The sequence below is a fragment of the Osmerus eperlanus genome, chromosome 15 (genome assembly GCF_963692335.1).
Source record: "Osmerus eperlanus chromosome 15, fOsmEpe2.1, whole genome shotgun sequence".
NCBI classification, from domain to species: Eukaryota; Metazoa; Chordata; class Actinopteri; order Osmeriformes; family Osmeridae; genus Osmerus; species Osmerus eperlanus.
This window is the reverse complement of record NC_085032.1, coordinates 7,745,766-7,764,436: the sequence shown is the minus strand read 5'-3', so window position 1 is coordinate 7,764,436 and position 18,671 is coordinate 7,745,766. Positions and strand designations below refer to the sequence as shown.

The 18,671-nt window shown below is 43.4% G+C and overlaps 1 protein-coding gene across 8 annotated transcripts in view; it reads left to right on the top strand.

The window, feature by feature from the left end:
* Positions 1-18,671, top strand: part of LOC134035072 (RNA-binding Raly-like protein) — a 52,206-nt gene that overhangs the window by 27,079 nt on the left and 6,456 nt on the right. For 3 of the 8 annotated variants that reach the window (XM_062479876.1, XM_062479874.1, XM_062479877.1), the window contains exons 3-5: positions 15,366-15,441; positions 16,118-16,165; positions 16,820-16,998. In XM_062479876.1, the coding sequence (XP_062335860.1) occupies positions 15,366-15,441; positions 16,118-16,165; positions 16,820-16,998 (303 nt within the window). Of the gene's footprint in view, positions 1-5,839; positions 6,021-7,307; positions 7,356-15,365; positions 15,442-16,117; positions 16,166-16,819; positions 16,999-18,671 lie in introns of those variants that run through there. The other 5 variants (XM_062479878.1, XM_062479879.1, XM_062479880.1 and 2 more) reach the window with 4 other exon arrangements.

The following is an 18,671-nucleotide window of genomic DNA, read 5'->3' as shown; positions in this document are numbered from 1 at the left end:
TAGATATTCTACATAATCGTAATCATGTTGCATGTAATCACTGTACTGGATCTATCTATCCTCAAGAAAACGGGAATGTAGGCTTTCTGCGAGTATAGACACACAAAATATGAGCATGCCATTAAACACACAGCCACACACACAGACACACACATTCCACTTGGCAGAATCCACCAAAGCGCTGTGACTGTGATTCATAGCTCAGCATTTTCCTGCCTCCTGAACTCACTTTCTAATCACAGAATTAGCTTAGCTTTCCCTGCCAATATGCATGCAGTAATCCATCTCACTTGACCCATGCTACGGCTCCTGCAATATAGTAGAGGTGTGTGTGCTTTCATGTGTGTAGGTGGTGTATTTGTGTGTGTGTGTGTGTGCTTGGATGTAAATGTCAATTGGTGTGTGTTCTTGTATGTCTGTGCATGTGTGTGTGTGTGCCATTAGGTCAAGGAGGACAGGATTGGTCACGGAACGTCCTAAGAGTGAAGCTTGATCGAGGTGGCACAAGAATCAACTAGGTTCTAGTGGTTCATGTGTACTGTACTTTTCGTGTGTGTGGTGTGTGGTGTGTGTTATGATGGGGCAGCAGACAGACCAGTGGTGCGTGACCTTTAAACAGAGCATCCCCTTACACCAGAATAGACAGACCTTTATGGACCTGACATGGACCTCTGGAATGGAATAGCTGCCCCTTTTTACAATACATTCCCATTGATCAGCTCACTGTGTCTGGCTCCTTACTCATGCCATAATCATCGGGTCTGAGGGGAAAGTCAGACTCTTCTACATTGCGAAGAGAAAGCGGAAGTCAGTGCTCAAAAGGTTACATATTTTGTGCCGTGTGATCATGATTGCTAATTACACATGCAGTGCTAATTATTGTAATCCTTGGGGGGTCTTTTTTGCCCACAGTTTAAAGGAGTGTGACAGAAAAGTGGTTCAGGGCAAATTAAGAATACTCCTCTAGAGCACCCTTGAAAGAAGGAATTTAAAGAATATTTTGTGTACAGTGTAAACAGCCTCTAAAGCTGGCTGCATGGCCGCTAAGCATCCAATTGCTCTCTGCAGTCTAGCCTTTCTCTCCCTCTCTCTATCTCCCTCCCCCCTCTCTTTCTCTGTCTCTCTCTCTCCCCCCTCTCTAATGTCCTCTTCCCTTTCTCTCTCTATCTCCCTCCCCCCTCTCACTCTGTTTCTCTCTTTCCACCCTCTCTTTCTCTCTCCACCCCCCCCCCCTTTTCTCTCTCTCGTTTTATTTCTCTGTGAGTTTACTCACTCACACACAAACAATTACAAGCTAAGCTAAAGGGTGTGAATCATTGCACAGTCACAAGCTGGTCTAGAAAGTCTGACTCACATCTGGAGCAACATGTCAGTCTTGGCTCCTCCGACCCCTAAAGGTCACAATAAACATGTCCCCGTAAATAACAAGCTTTAGTAAGTCCTAGGTGGCTAAGCCCCTATGGCCCCAAAGTTGATGTACATGAATGCTTTTCAGTATGTTCTTCATGAAGCCCTACACATCACTTGATGTTATCCCAGACAGGCCAGAAACAGCAAGAAACCCTCATGCATGACAGATTCAGCATTCTGACGTTGGTGTAAACCCTCTGATTGCTTGTGTGTGTGTGTGTGTGTGTGTGTGTGTGTGTGTGATGTGTGTGTGTGTGCATGCATGCATGCGTGCATCCAGTTCTTGGTAAATGAGAAAGGCCTTAACAAGCACCACTGTCACAAACAATATGTTTTTACTAAGAAATGTTTTTTTTTTCCAAAACGGTTTTTGGTGTAGCAGACTAAACAGGGTAAGGAAAACAAACAGAGCTCCACTGTTCTCAGAGAACGAGATCGTCTTCTAAAGTGGGCCACTGCTTCCACACAAGTCCACCGGGTGGATGCAGGGAAACGTATAAAAAATAAAATGTAAAAAAGATAGGTTATTTAAGTCCACATGAATGCGGACTGTGTGTTCAGCAGAGTGTGCCATCTCTCCCAGGCCTACCTCTGTGACAGCATTATTAATTGGTCGTGTCTGTATTTATGGACCTCATCTTCCTGGAGGAGATGAGCTGACTTCAATTTGAGAGGAGAGGAGCGCTGGTGTCAAATGAGATTTGGGTCTGAGCTCAGATGATCGGCCCTAGTTATAACGGGAGAAGAAATTAATCAAATATCAATTACGTTCGAAATGATGGTAAATACATGGTCAGTCAGGTCTTGTGTTTGTTTAAGGAAACCTTATGAACAGGCATGATGTGACCAAGACTGGGTGCAGGTTATTGCTCAGTTCTTTGTGGTCATAGAGTGCCACACGGTGGCAGGCCTTGGTCACTGCTACAGTGGAAGGATGAAAAATGTCTACACATTATAATGGCCACGGAGTATGCATGTTTCGACCTATTGCATCTTTATGATGTTTCAGTTTGAAAGTCTTCGATGTTAAGCCACACAGAGATTTAGGTTGTTAATACTTCATCGATTATATACTGTTCAATCTCCTTACACAGCCCTGAAGTTAATTGAATTAGTGAAATGTCTTTTTCCCACAATTTTCTCTTTAAGAGGATGATATCCTGAGAAGGTAGAACGTCTGATACTTAATCCAATTACAGGTATTGCTGAGGATTAAAGCAGTGGCTGTATTTCTAACAGGATTTGACACACATAATGCGCACTGGTATTTTCACTGTGCCTGTTAGCCATCAACTTTTTGACTTAGACTTTGCAGAAAGTGTCAGTGTTTTGTGTGGTGTGTGTGTGTGTGAGAGAGAGAGAGAGAGAGAGAGAGAGAGAGAGAGAGAGAGAGAGAGAGAGAGAGAGAGAGAGAGAGAGAGAGAGAGAGAGAGAGGTTAGCAGGCAGGTAAGGAGACAGGTGGGCTGGCAGGCAAACAACATCATGACTCATCCAGGGCATCATCAAGCGTTCAGCGGACAGACAACATGGCCCTCCACTGCACCCTGACTTGTTACATACAGTTAATGAGGGCCTCAGAAACTGCTCCAACAGGGTCTCATAGACAATATATCTATCCTTCCACTCCCTCCCCTCTGAAACATACCCTAGTGAATTCACGGACAAAAGAACGGACAAAGCTGCCAGTCTTCATGAAGCTCCTGTTTATCCTTTGCTATCCATCATCCATGCTATGTTGATCCCAGACTATCTGTCATGACACTGACAATTGACTTTCTACCATAGTGTTGGAGAATAATAGCATTATCTTACTGAGTGATGCTTCTGGGTCTCAATTAGAAGCTGTGAAAGAATAAATGATTTGAAGTGTGAAAGCATGTATTAAAAATTTAGAAAAAATGTATAAAAAGGAAATAAAAGATGAAGTAAAAAAGAAAATGACAAATGATTTATATTTTTCTTTTTGGTATGTGTTGCGTGGTGTGAATGCTATTTTTCTTGGGAGACGTTCTGTCGTGTGGCAGGCCTGTGTGGTTTTTATTATCTGCTGGCTGGATGACTGACTGCGAGAGTGATAGCGTTTGAGTCGAGTTAGATTAGTAATCTGCTAATGCCTGCCTGCATAGCAATCAGCAACATTTAAATATTTTCTAACGTAATTCTTTGCACTCTGTTGCCCCTGACTGACGTAGAAAAAGAGAATGAAAAAGAAAAAAAAGATGTGAGAGAGAAATATGTAGAGGGAAAGAGAGTGAGAGGCACATGCAGGGATGGAGATAAAAGAGAGAGAGAGAGAGAGAGAGAGAGAGAGAGAGAGAGAGAGAGAGAGAGAGAGAGAGAGAGAGAGAGAGAGAGAGAGAGAGAGAGAGAGAGAGAGAGAGAGAGAGAGAGAGAGAGAGACAGAGTATTAGACATCCAAAAATAGAGAGGGAAAGAAAAGGAGAGAGAGACACGTGCAAAGAGGGAGAGAGAGAAAGATATGGAGAGAGATAGAAAGGATGATCCTTAAATCACAATGACAGAACCAGCCATTGCCACTAGGGGGAGAGAGGCATGGCTAAATGTATATCCGACATGAAGTTCTGTACTGGATGCTGTCTGAAAGCCTGAATGCTAAAAATGGAGAAACCTTATTTTGGACACCAGAATTTTTTACCCTACAGACCAATGTGTAGCACAGGTTAATCTCAAATTATTTAACAATACCAATCAATACTTGTGGAGATGATTAAATATATAGAAAGATGGAGATTGCAGAATGTGCGGCATTACAGCAATGCATCAAAACAAGTCATATACAAGTAACACACACATTTAAAATTGAGTATCATACCAGTTACACATAAAGCGAACAGAGAAGAGGGCAGGATGAATACACATTTCAAAATAGTGTCATGTGTTCATCAGCCTAGCAAACACTGTATGGTATGTTTAATGAGTATGTTTATAGCTGCTTTTATAAAAATCACAAAGACTCTTGCAAGAAATGTATGCAGACACAGGGTGCTACAATGTGACATGTTCTAGAAGGAACATCACAGTATATCAATCAAAATGTTCATCAAAGAAATAGTCACCAATCTATATTTCATTCCTTTTGCTATTCCAGTAAAGAAAAATCTTTTTTGATGCATCAAATACTTTACCCTTGAACAAAGCTTTTGATTTTGACACAAGCCAGTCCTAGAGACCGGATTTAAATTATCAAATTTGTAGCTTGCAATATTCTTGTCTGCACACTAGATGGTGATGCAGGAAAATAATTATCCTTTGGTGTACTACAGAAATACTCGTCTCCAAGTTAACCCCTTATCCTGGGAAGATGATAACAGTTAACATTTTCCTCTGTCTGTAAATGGTTTTGGATCAAATATATTCTGTTACAGTAAGATACATTAGCTACTTGGTCCCTAGATTTTAGTAAACCAGTAGAAGTGAACATTCCCACTAAATTCAGGTGCCTTCAACTAAAGGAATACATACATAAGGCTATGTATCTTTCGAGCTGTTACAAGCTGAAGTTTCAGAAATATTGATTGGATGGCTATTACCATAGAATGCAATTGGTTTTTGTATTCATTCCCACTGTGCAATTCATCTTTGACCGAAACATTTATTATTCTGCCCACATAGAGATGATGTAAAATAACAGAATGAATTGCCCAATATCAACACACCGCCTACTTTTTCATCCTTGTCTCCTTAGCAACACACTTCGCTTTTGCAAGTGTGCAAATCTTCAAGTGTACCCAAAAGTGGTACATGATGGAAAATGTTATTTTGGCCATTTTTTGGAGCTCATAGCCTACCCATACCTAACCCTTGCATTGAGTGTCCTAGTCGTATCAGCCTTACAGTAGTATACTGGTGAATGGTTCAGTGGTCACTGGTGGCCTAATATCTCCAGACTCCAAACCTTTTCTTCCTCTCTTCCCATCTGAGCTCTAGATTTGTTGAAATCAACACAGTGTCTTAGACTAAACCACAATAAGCACCATTGTGTTGAGTTCACAATGGGAATTTGTATTACGATGACACTTTTAGTACTGTTTTCTCCTCTCAGTAAAATAGCAAACATAATTTATACCATCTGTAGAATATTGAATTGCCTACCTACTGTTTGTTTTGGCATCAAGTGTTCTGTAGATAAATACATGGGAAGATCAATACGGGACTTGGTAGACCCTAGAAGACAGTCTACTAACATACAGGCCTCCAGGCATAGGACACGTACTCCGTCAGACACTCAATTTAAGTTTGCTTCTGTTTCTAAATAGGAAAATTGAAAACATGGTAAATGTAAGATGTGGAGCATGCTACATGTTTTCACGGAGTCTTGTCGTTCTGAATTAAGATCTTAGTCTTCAAATTCGACACCATAAATCTGTGTCATCCACCCCTCTCTGAATGCTGCTCTTGGTACGCTCCCAACTGAAGAAGTGGTTTCAGTTCTCCCTTGAAAATGAGATTTATTTCGTAGTCATTTAGCTTGATCGCTGGAGGTTGAACATTCCCGTGCATCGACTTTTTTTTTAAGGGATCTTTACTCGCGCAAAACTGGACCCGTACAGAATGACCATGTACAAGGGAAAACGTCGGAATCAACGATGTAAGTAGCTCAGCACACAAGCCGGATCGAGACTTCATAGCAGACTGAGCGGTAGTTGTTGATAATGTTTGCACCCATACCAAATTATTAAATTGTGATCTGTATACAATGTATTGATCCCATTGACACTTTACCAGCTATGCTGATCAAATGTCGGAGTGTTGTTTTTTTAATGTTTAATTTTGACTTCCAGCCTTTAGACACTCATATAACAGTGTTGGGTATACGTGAAACTCCTAATGGTGTTTAATGAGTAGAACGATAGGCCCTAGTTGTTATATTTCAGTTTTAGTTATTTAATTAGTAGCCTACGATGTAAGAGTAGTGCTGCATCTGATGTTCTTCTGTCAAAAATAAAACTAAACACTCTTTGTATCACAGAGGTCTGTGTCTAGAAAGTGAAATTTGGAACGCTAAATTATTTGTGCCAACCCGAAAATGATTATAATAAGTTAGAATCATATTTGAGATTTATTTTTCTTAACTTTATTTAGTTGCAGTCTGCAGTTGAGCAAGGTAGTAATACAAAAATGTAGAATTATTTTATCTGCTGTGTTCTTGTGACTCACAATTAACTTTTATTTTACATTACCCATACAGTACTGTTCTTAAAACTCGAAAAGATACTGTATTGTGTGCCATCCAAAGAAATGTGATTAAATGTCTTTGAACAAGAGAGTCGAAGTGCACAGTGCTCTCCTCCTTAGTAATTTAATGAACGCTTTCATGTGTGTTTAAGATGAAGCAGGGAGTTTGAGCCTTAAAACATAAATGTTTAAGATTGAGGTTCAGTTCAGGATTTATTTGTTTTTTTTAGATCCAACCATGTTCCAGTGCCCTGATCTCCTGGGATTTCCTACTTAAACTGTGTGTGTGTGTGTGTGTGTGTGTGTGTGTGTGTGTGTGTGTGTGTGTGTGTGTGTGTGTGTGTGTGTGTGTGTGTGTGTGTGTGTGTGTGTGTGTGTGTGTGTGTGTGTGTGTGTGTGTGTGTGTGTGTGTGTGTGTGTGTGTAAGTTCTTGTGCATGTGTGCGCACATATCTATGAGAGACCAAGCATTTTCAGTTCATATTTAATCCCCTTCCTTTGTGGTTGTGATTCCTGCACACTGTTAACAATGTTAACAACCATAAGCATCAACACCTTCAAGATGATCTGCAAGCATCCTCTGTTGTCCAGTGGACAGTTATTGCCATGGTGGAGTGGCTGCAGTGCATGGCAGATGTGTGTCAGTACCATCCCCCCCTGCTGTGCAGATGCTATCACTGCTGTGTGTTTAATCCTGACAGGGAGGAAGAGGGATCGCAGCACAGACATGAGGAGGGCAACTGGCAATAGTAAGATGCCTCCTTATAATAAGCATAAGCTGAATGGCAAATTTGTGAGTGTGTGTGTGTGTGTGTGCGCACCAGTTTTTCCCCTATCCCGACAAATGTATTTGAGCTGATTTGAATGTCCAGTTGTCAGTCCATATTAGATGTCTGCATCGCTGATGGTTCCCCAGCTAAGGCTACGCTTGGCATTTGACAAGGTTCTTCTTCAGTAAGGTTCCCTCATAGGCCACAGGACAGACTTCTATCCCCATGGAGACCACTAGCCCCCAGCTCTGAGCCAGCAGAACCCTCCCGACACCTTGTCTTCCTCGTGTAAGAGGAGCCTGTCGATGGAGAGATGGAGATGGAGACCCCACATGGAGGGTCTCCTCCTGACGGCCCTGGTGGATCTCCCGTGTCCTTCTTCGATCCAGCTGCACAACCGGAACAGGTCGCCATCTCGCATCCGTAAACGAGCATATTTGTTGAGGCTTCCGACCGGCAATGAAGAGTAGACATCTAGCCCTGATGGAAGAGGAAGACACCACAAACACTGACGAATGATGAGCAACGTGTCTTTTGTGCCTCTCGTGAAGCCATACTGTAGCATGACATGGCTTACCAGCAGCTTCCAATGAAGCTTGTTAGCGCAGCGCTCTACCCTTCTCCATCGGCACAGTAGTGCTGCGATGAACCAGATTTTAGTGACCAACAAAGCATGTTTCTGCAAAGTTCAGCACTCCCGGTCTCTCCCTATAGGAGCCAGCCTGACCAACAAGCAGGTAACGAACTGGGCCATCAGTGAGAGGAGGTGACAGGGTAAATGAGTCTTCCCATGTCTCGGCTCCTCTCCACATCCCAGCCTGTCTTATCAGGAGCGGCGTGTGGGTGGACAGTCGCCAGGATGAACACCAATCAGTCGGCCTATGCTGTCACTCACCCGCGCATGCAGAGGATGGCGAGATATGAGTGTGCGCGGGCTCATTCTCGCTCACACAACCCGCACAATGACTGACAGATTGTGGGGGAAATTTTCAGCTTCTCTAATGAGGTCTGAATTTTTACCTCAGCTTGAGTCCCTCCGGTAACCATTTGACTGTGTAGTGCAGACTTGTGTGAATGACATTTTCCTGTATCAGGCATAATATGAGAAGTTGACTGACATCTACACCAGATTTAGATAGGCGTTTCACAGCATCTAGTTATCAAATGTTGCATATCTCATGAATTGATAGACGCCGAAATAAAGTGTTTCTCTCGCTGTCTCACGCACACATTTTAGCGGACAAGTACACTGACATCACTTTGTCTCCATGCCGAAAATCCAAGGTAGCCTGTCTCCACGTTAGGAGAGACTTACCTTATTTCCACATCGAAATGAAATATACATTTTGAACAGAGGATTCTAAAGGGCGATGACGCAAAATCTCTTTGATGTTCAAAGAGAATTCTGTCACAGATTTCGCACCAAAGACGGCCTATTTTTAGACTCCATTCAGCAGCGGGTTGCGGGAGATGAACGCACTGAGTAACCTGATTATCATGGCTTGTCATGATTATTTCTAACCGAGGAATATCAAAGGGAACTTGTGTTGTAAATGTTGATATATTTGTTGTTGTCGTCTCCCCCCCCCCCACACACACACGCTTACACGCCTCATTGCCCACAATCAAATTATCTCAAGCTTTTAATCTAATTAACTCGATCGTCAGTGGTACAGTATTCACTCGTCCAGCACCATAGCCTTGTTTCTCTGTTTGGGTCATTGTTTACACAAGGGAGGCCTTTCGCAAGGCTTTGCACTTTGTATCCAGATGCTATCTCATCAAGATGCCTTCCCCCTTGTCTGTTTCTCTGGATCTCTCCCAGCCACAAGGTTTTGAGCGGGTTTATTTTTATTCAATAGCCCAGCCTGCCTTAAGTGGGGCAGGGGGATGAAACTCACTCCTTCATAGCGCAACCTCTGTACTTTTAATGGAAAGGGTGAGACACGGTTCGTTTTATATCACTGACTAGACAAATTGCTTATGCAAAGAATATTTCAACCCTGGCCGAGCTTCGTGCAAGCTCATATCAGACTTTTGGGCTTCTGGTGAAAAGGGCCCCAGGCTGCCTTTGGATAGATGCAAAATGAGTGGCCACACAATGGCTCTAGATGTGGATAAGTCACCCACTTTCCAGAATGCATTGTGTGCCATGCAGAAAGTGCTGTTCAGAACAGTACTGTTTTGTTGATCCCTGTAATGGGGTTTGGAGACACAGGTGGTCACATTGAGAGAACCACTAACTGGTGTTTTAATGAATGGCCTCTGTCTTTTTGATGGTTGGAGTTTTAAAGGTAATTCTCCTTTGATAAGCAGATGGTGGTAAGGCCTCTATAGCAGTCCTTTTACTGAGTGATGAAACTACTTCTGAAACCAAGGCTACAGCCATGGTCCCTCCCTTTTTTGGAGCTCTCTGTATACTCGTTCACAAACCGCTCACGTTTCACTTTGGGGGGGGGGGGGGGGGGGGGGAGTTGGAAAGGCATTGAACCTTTCTGACAAGCAGGAATGGAAGTGCTAGAGGATGAGGTAAACAGTTTGGCAAGATGGGTGGCATGACGATGTGGGAGAGTTATGTTACTATGAAAGAGAGCCAGCAAATATTTCTGGAGATTGTCCCAAAAAATGTTGGGGGGTACAACTGCCGTTAGTGTTCGTATTCACAGGACAGTGATCAGATGATGGCTCTGTGTGGGACAGAGAGAGGCAGTTCATCTGTCGGTTGAGCTTATCTGAGATGGCTCTCTCCGTGTCTCTGGCTCTGAGGCCTGATGAAACGTTTGAGACACACGTGGAATGTTAATTCCAGTAGCGGCCTATGAGAAGCTGTCATCTGGAGAGAGGGGAAAAAAAGGCCCCATATGGTTAACATTGACGGTGAGAAACGAATAACAAAGTTATGAACAATAAGGATCAAACGCTCTTTGATTTGGACAGCGTTGCTCCCTCAGGTTCATGTTTACCATCTCTTCTGGCTTCGTCATTTTGTCTGGAATGAGATGCAACAGTTTCTGCATCCCAGATTCCCTGCTTGTATACTCCCCCACAGTCACAGCTTAGGAGGTCTAAGGGGCGTGCATCAAAGCCAGACACGCTGATGAGATATGGGAGTAGGCCATTGGGTGGTCTGATCAACTCCTCATGTCCACCAGGCCCGAGTTACAGCCTCTCTCTCTCGGGTAGTTTGGTCCCTCCCTCGTTCTCGCCGCCAGCCGCTTTGCATAATTAGTTGTGTAGCTCAATGAATGAAAACGAGGGAAAGTTTGGCGGCAGGATTTTGGCTCTTCTAAGAACATACTATTTTATCGCTTTTCCTGTCTCTCTGCCTCTCTCCACACCCCTCCCCCCCCCCCCCCACTCCTTGTCTGTCTCTCTTTAATGTTTATCTCGCCTCATAGCCAGGGAGGATATGAGGCGAAGAAGGCACTTTTAAATGTGCATGGAAAATGGTACAAAGACGTCAGTGTTAGTCTGTGGAGATCCTTCCCCGTTTTAAGTCAGAGGAGGAACGTTGATGTCAATCCTGACGATCGCTGGCGCGGCCGAAGGGATTTGTCACGCCGTCGTTCCAGCAGCCCCCCTGGGCCCGTGGACATCGTTGGAGAGGCAGCATCAACACTTATACCTTTTCTGATAACGCTAGTTCGCCATTTACAGGCATCTGGTTTCAACAGTGAGCTTATTGGGCTTAGAAGCAGATTGTGGCAGAGGACGGTCCAGGGTACGGGAGTGTCTGGGTAAACTGTCTGGACTGAAATGCGAGAGCAGTAAAGAATGAGACGAGGCTTGATTTTGAATGTAGTTCGTTTCAGTGTCGGTCCACGTTTTGAAGCAGTTGTTTTGTACTTTAACCCTTGTGCTGCCTTCGGATCACATGACCCAAAGGTTCATAACGAACCATCGTTGTGTTTACCCAATTTTACCCAATACAAAAACAAATAAAAATAATTTTCTTTTAACCTTTGCAATGTGGGGGGTCTGAGACAGCCCAACGGTTAAAAGAAAATGCTTCACTTTGTTTTTGTATGCGGTAAATTTGTCGCAATACGACGGTGGGTCACAATGACTGATGGGTCAGAATGACCCGAAGATAACACAAGGGTTAAGATAAGATCTGCACTATTCAGACACATTCCTGCTCCTCACAAACCAGCTAATATATAGTTACTCACAAATCCAATTGTAATGTGTACCCAGTCCTCTCCATCTCTCCCTCCCTCACTCTTCTGCCTGGCTGACAAGCCCTCTCTTTGTCCAATATCTTTTATTCTCAGTGCCCTCCCTGTCTGGAGAGACTGTGTGTCCCCCACACTAATGCTAAGTTTGTCTCAGAGTCCCCTACCCATCTGACCTTGTGCTGATCCCTGCAGGCTATGCCAGCCAGCTCCTTCTCTGAAGCCCCAGGCTAGATGAGCAGAACTTCTCCGTCTGTGTGTGTGTATGTTTGAAACAATCAGCCTCTTCTAGCACTATGGAATTGCCCTGTCTGGATATATAACTGTGTGTGTGTAAAAGGCACAGTGTGATGTGACCAAAACCCATCTAGCAGTATGAGTCTGCCAGCAATGCTAATAATCTTACTCTCTCCCTTCTTTCTTGTTATTTCTTTCACAATTTATCTCCCTTTCTTTCTGTATATAAACTCAAAAAAGTTCAGAAACGTTATTTCGGTCGATTATTCCTCCACTTCAATAATAACAATTGGTATTATATTTTATATCGTTGGAAAGCCTGATTAGTCACCTTTACAACGAGGTACAACTTGTAAGGTTCGTGCATTCGTGGAATGAGCAACACAACTAACCGTGTGGGTAGCGACCCAAATAAATGTGCCAAAATCCCCTGCAATATTGTTCTGTTGGTATTCACTCGTTTTGAGTTGCTTGGTGGATTGGATGATTGCACTCTCCCACAGTAATAAGGAAAAAATAACACATTGGCCTTTGTTTTTTTGTTGTTTTTTTTACACAATGGTTTAATCAAGGCCTCCTCCCATTGATGGTGTAATATTCCTAGCCCACTTCCGGGGGTGATGAAAGCAAGGAGAGAGAGAGACATGCAAGGCCTTCGTCACACCCCAGGTGTCAGATAGAAAGAACCTGCAGGTGACTCAGAATTTAAATATCTTATAATGAGATGTCTTTGCTCCTTTTGATAGAGAGAGAGAGAGAGGCGTAAAGAAAGAGAAAGGGAGACCGAGAGGGGGACGGATGGAGAGCGAGGCAGAGAAAGAGAGTTGAAGAGAGAGTTTGGGGAGGGCTTCAGCGAGGAAGAAATGTGACAATAAAGGATGGGGCGGGGGGGGGGGTGAGTCACACAGATAAAAAGAGTCATTCACACACTCGCTCTGTCAGAGAGCCCGAGGGAGACAGATGAGGAAGGGAACAAATGAGTCCGATATCCAAGGAAGGCTGGGGTACCCCAGGGGGTCACTAGTGCACTGGCTTGTCGGGGAAAGACTGCAGTAACAGCTTATACTTTAGGCTTCTGTTTCCCAACAACATGGTAATATCAGTTTTATTTGATTTATTCTTGGGGGAACGAACCCTTTTGATTTACTAATCTGAAGACCCTAACTAGACTGTTAACAGATTATTTACAGATATTTGTCTGTTTTTTAGGTCAGCAAGCGAGTACCGAGCAATTGGAATGTAGATATTTATGGCGTGGGATTCCACGCATGAAAGCCAGTCTGAAAAGTAAGAGTTCATTTTATCCTGCAGCCAGAAGTCGGTCTCTCCCTTTTTCCCCTCCTGGGTTTCAGTTCCACGGACAGCTAACTCATTCTTTGGCAAAAGCTTAACTTAACATACACAGTAGGGGCTTAACTCAAGAATGCACATTGTGGTTTCATATAGTCTCGAGGCCATATATATTTCACAAGCTCGGATTTGGGCCCCATTTGTATTTGAATCGCTGCTTCGTTAGCACCATGGACAGCTTCGCTCTCCTATTCTCGCCTTCCTTCAGCACCATGGACAGCAACTCTGGGATCTTGCTGTGTGTACAGGTGGCAGATTGAGCAAACAGACAGATGAATAGCAAACAGATGAATAATTTAATGAACCATGAATAAGTAAAACAAGCTGAGTGCTTGACCCCAGGAATGTGATTCACAGGGAGGGTTTTCCCCCTACCTTGCATAGCACCAAACCACAGAACACACCGTCCCTGTTTAGATAGACACCCATAATAAGACCTGGGAGGAGGCCAGTTCCCCAGTCTTGTTAGCACTGGACATGCTGTGATGTGTTGTTGTATTAACGGCTCTTACTGCTCCAGAGGACTTAACTCCTGACTCAGGCCTTATCCTGACAGCCCAGTCAAACGGGGCTAAAGCTCCCCTCACGCAGGGATGCGACAGCCAAGTGGAGCCAGTGCCCAAGGACAGTTTGTCAGCTGGCTGGCTGAAACCACTCAGCGTACAGAAGTTGGTGCTGTCCGTGGCGCTGGATGTGGTGCTGAATGTCTAAACGTAGGAGGATGAAACTGTAGTCTCTGGCTGGTTGGTTGTTTTATCGATTGAGTGGTTAATTACGTTTCCACCTGTTTGATTATCAGAGTAAGATGTATGTGTGGCTATGCCTTTATCTTTTGTGTACATTGAACAAGATGTGGTTGCTTAAAGATGTTTTTGCATCTATTAGTCCCAAGCCTAACATGTTGTTATTACACTTATCATTACCACATGCTCTGTTAAACACCTGCAAACACACACTCACACACATGTAGTCATCGCTAAAACACACTGACTGGGTGATGTTCACACAGCCCTTTACTGCTTCAGTAAAGGAAAGGAGGCACAGCTTCTGCATCCAGTTACTGCCTGGTCTCTCACTCCCTTCTACACCTCTATCTCTCTCTCTCTCTCTCTCCTCCACCACCCTTCTTCTACCCCTGGCTCTGTCCTCATCCTCTTCTCATCCCCCTTTTCTGTCTCCTCACTCCCTCCTTCTACACCTCTCTCTCTCCTCACCCTGTTCTTCTACACCTCTCTCCTCATCCTTTCCTTATCTGGTTCTAATATCTCTCTCTTCCTCTTCCCTGGTGATGATAGCCAGAGCTGGCATGGATTATTTAGACTCAGACTTAGATTGTGCAACTACACTCAATATTGTACTGTCCAAGATCTTTTATGGAAGTGGTGTCTGTTCTGAGACCTCCTCCACGTGGAAACGGAATGGAAGGGGAGTGGAAGTGAAACATTCAATAACCTTGCCAAGTGAAGAGATTGGAATTTGAATAGCCTTCATAGTCCGTGATACAATATCCTCCGCCCTTGATGGTCTCGTGGTCTCCAAGAATTCATACCAAAGTTATTTTTATGACTATTGAAAATGGCTCCCATGGCTCTTGTCTTGTAATGTCGTAGTCTTTGAGGGACTCGTCGTAATTTTTCTGATGAATTTACTTACAAAAAGGGAATGATGAACTTTCATCCTCTTCACAAAGCTTACCTGTTTGTCTTCCACTGTACAGCCACATATGTTTGTGACGATTTATTTCATGTTATTCAGATATACTGAAAGGTTCTTTGAAAAATGAAAGGATTCACGCAATGTTTGGATTTGAATGGAATGTATTTTGCTCTTGTACAAAGAGTGTACTGCTATGCATGAGGTTGCACAACATAGTCTCTACAGATAAAATTAGCCAATGACTCAGAGACCACACCTTCTGCAAGTGTTCTTCAAATAGAAGATGCTCTTTCATTCATTTACACAGCAGAGTGTTAAATTGGATTTGATGTCGGCATGGCCCTGTGGAGACAGAAGAGGCCCTGACATGCTGCTTTTTAAAAATTCATTTTTCTTACCAATAATTGCCTTTCCCAATAAACACTCTCCAACTAGGCAGTGATATAGGCCAGCGCTTTGCTTAATCTGTCTGAACCACTGTCCCCTGATGTTAGATGATTCCAGGGTATACAGAAAGCTGTACAAGGGACAAAGAGTGAATAATGATGTGTGTCCTGTTTGTTGTTTTCAGACATTAACATGGCAGGAGAGCCAAAACCTTACAGGCCCAAGGCCGGCTCCAAGCGACCGCTCTCGGCTGTCTACAGGTTGGCCTGGTTGAATATTCATTTGTCTCTCTTTGTCTCACTTTTCATCCTGTCAGTTTTTTTCCCACTCACTCTCTCCGTCTTGCTCTCTCTCTCTCTCTCTCTGTCTCTCTGTCTGTCTCTCTCTCTCTCTCTCTCTCTGTCTCTCGCTCTCTCTCTCTCAAGCTTTCTTTCTCACTTTCTGGTGTTATTGGTTTCACAATGTCATGCATGTTAACGTCACAGCTCAAAATAGTCATATGCTGTCAAAATAAACCGTAACAAGAGAACACAGCACTGCACTGCTCTAAATGGAAAATAAACTTTAATTACATTTGCAGTGGGTTTTGAAAGATCAATTATTTTTGTTTTTTTCTGTCATTTAGTTCAGTTTGTCAGTGTACACCTTTGTTTCTGTTGACCGTTTGACCAATGTCACATTTGGAGTATTTTGCAATATCTTCATTGAGGGATCCTGTTGAAACCGTTCAAAGCCTTTTCAACCCTTTGCTTAGGCTTGTTTTCTAAATACACATTGACCTTGGCATAAGCACCTGAAACTTTCCATTTCATTGAAATGGTTTCTGTTTGGACACACTTGAAAGGACACATCCTGACGCTTTCTCCGTTTCTTTCCCTCCTCTCTCTTCACCTCTTTTTTCCTCTCCCCTGCTTTTTCTCGACACGTTTTTCACAGCGGCTATGAATTTGACTACGACTACTACAGAGATGATTTCTACAGCCGGTACGATTTATATCATTTGTTTCTCAGATGAAGAGGTATTGGACGTTTGACATTTTGAAAGCACTCCTGTTTCAATAGGCAGCCCTCAAACCTTCCTTGAGACAGTCAAAGGAGGAGTGGGAAAAGAAAAGGTTGAGATCCATCGCATTGAGACCCATCTCAAATGAGTGAACGCTCAGAGCACACCACATTGTTAATGTTTATGACACCCGCTGTTTTGTCTTTTATTTGGTGGTGATCAGAGCCTTTATCTGTGGAGACATTTACGAAATGTCAAGTCGGCTGTGAGCCGTGATAGAAGTCTACTTTGGCTGAGAACAAAGAAGTCAAGGCAAAATGCCCTGTTTGACATTTTACTGCTCGCTCCACTCCCCGTGTTTCCTTCTCGAAGCATTTGCCAATCTACTGTAACGTTCACGGTAGTGATTCGGTCACAAAGCTGAGGGGGGCGGGGCGGCAGCTGCTATCGTACAGTATCAGCAAGTCAGATCTGACCTTTGATTGCATGCGAGAATAGTTGTTAGAATTCTTTTGTTGCTGTTGAGGAGAAGGAAAGTGTGATTACAATCTGTGTTTTTTTAGTTTGATGTCGTCTGTAGATGGTAGGATGATGTGTGAGTAGGTTCATTCTCATTAGTCATCCTGTCCTTCTAGGCTGTTTGACTACCACGGGCGAATAGCCACCCCTCCTAGAGCTGTGATCCCCCTCAAACGCTCCCGTATCCTGGCGCCCTCCACACGCCGTGTCAAGACCTCCTTCGCCGTCAAGACCTCCTCCTCCTCTTCCAGACCACCCACTTCCTCCTCCTCCTCCTCTTCCTCTGGCCTCAAACGTAAGTTCACCTGGGCAGTCTTCTCCAGGGCCTCCAGATACATCAAACTACAAAAAAAACGTGCATGTTATACTAGAGATGTTACATTAAGAGTATTTTGACATAGAAATCCACCTCCAAGTGACAACATTTTCCCTCTGCAATTTAGCCGCGCCATGGCTCGACACTGCTATAAAAGCCATGCTAATTGGCAGTTTCCACATCAGCAGACAATACCGGACATGCCAGTGGTGAAACATATTTGAATGCCCTCCTTTCACGATGGGAGCACCGTTGTTCCTGTTGCTAAGGACCAAGCCGAGCAGCCTAGCCTACTGCTGAAGTGTTTGATCGGCAGATGAATGACAACGGCGTGTACTAAATGTAATTAGCGTCATGTAGGAGGGAGGGTTTGGGTGGTCCCCACGGAGTCGCCTGTCTAGTTCTGTTTTCCTAAGCTGCCGTCTTTAACCGTGGCCTGTATAATTGAAGCCAGTGTGCGGTCTGTCTCGTTTATTGTTGTCGGTTCAGTCCAGCCTTATCTGGGAGAACAGCTTGGTGGTTTCTGTCAGGGGGCCTGCAACACAGGTCTCACGGACGCAGAGAGTAAAAAAATAAAGGCAAAATCAAGAAGGGAAAAAAAAAGTGTTTTCCTCATCTTTATTTTTAGTTTATAGATTTTCCACCTCAGACTAGAGACAAATCTCCTCTGCTACAGTCTGTGAAAGCAAGACAATGTTGTGAGAAATGACTTGTATTGGCATTGATTGATTGCGTATTAAGGTTAGCTATCCTCTGGGTTTGCGTGGTTTCGCCATACTTGTGATGCAGAACAGCATTAAAGATCTCAACGTGTGACATGAGCCAACTGATGAATGCGCTCACATTTATATCGACCATCTTTTTTCCTCTATTCCAGAGTCCAATAAACAGACTGAGCATGTCAAACATATATTCACTCGGCGTTGTCTCAAAGAATGACTGGATCAAGAAAAAGGTTTCTGAATGAGTGTTTTACGATTATTAAACCCATTTTGAGTCAATCAAGGCTGTCAGTTGGTACTTATTTAAGATTCTTCCCCTGCGATCTTAGGGCAATGCTAGTGATTGCCTCTTTTTGATGCCAGTCAGTCTGAAATAACTTCAGACCCAGCTGCCTCAATTCTCATTGTCAAGTTTAATCTCCATCTCTGCGATTCAAAGACCTTTAGTATTTCAGAGAACATTCTTGTTTTGTGGTCATCATGAAATCCCCAAATTAGATTAATCCATTTGCCCTCAATTCCCTCCAAACAACTATAAGAATACTTTTTTTCTCTCTCCTTTAATCCAAGCTCTCAATAGATGCTCAGTTGATGAAATGTCGGATTAGACTGTGTATGTCTGGAACTCTTTTTTTATTTATTTTTTTATGGCTTATAACACAAAGAACCAGCTCCTGAAGCTACTGATGAATTACAAACTGCTCCACACTTTCTGATAATCAAACAGGCGATGACGACATTACCCAGAGGATAAAACAGATTGTGTGTGTGTGTGTGTATGAATCAGCATTGAGTGTGTATTCCACATGAAACACCATTGGAACCAGACCACGCTTAGAGAAGGACACCACATCAGATCCATTTCCCATTTTCTCATCCTGTTAAAAGGTAATTTCTGTGCTACTCTTCAGCGTTTAGAGTCTATAAACT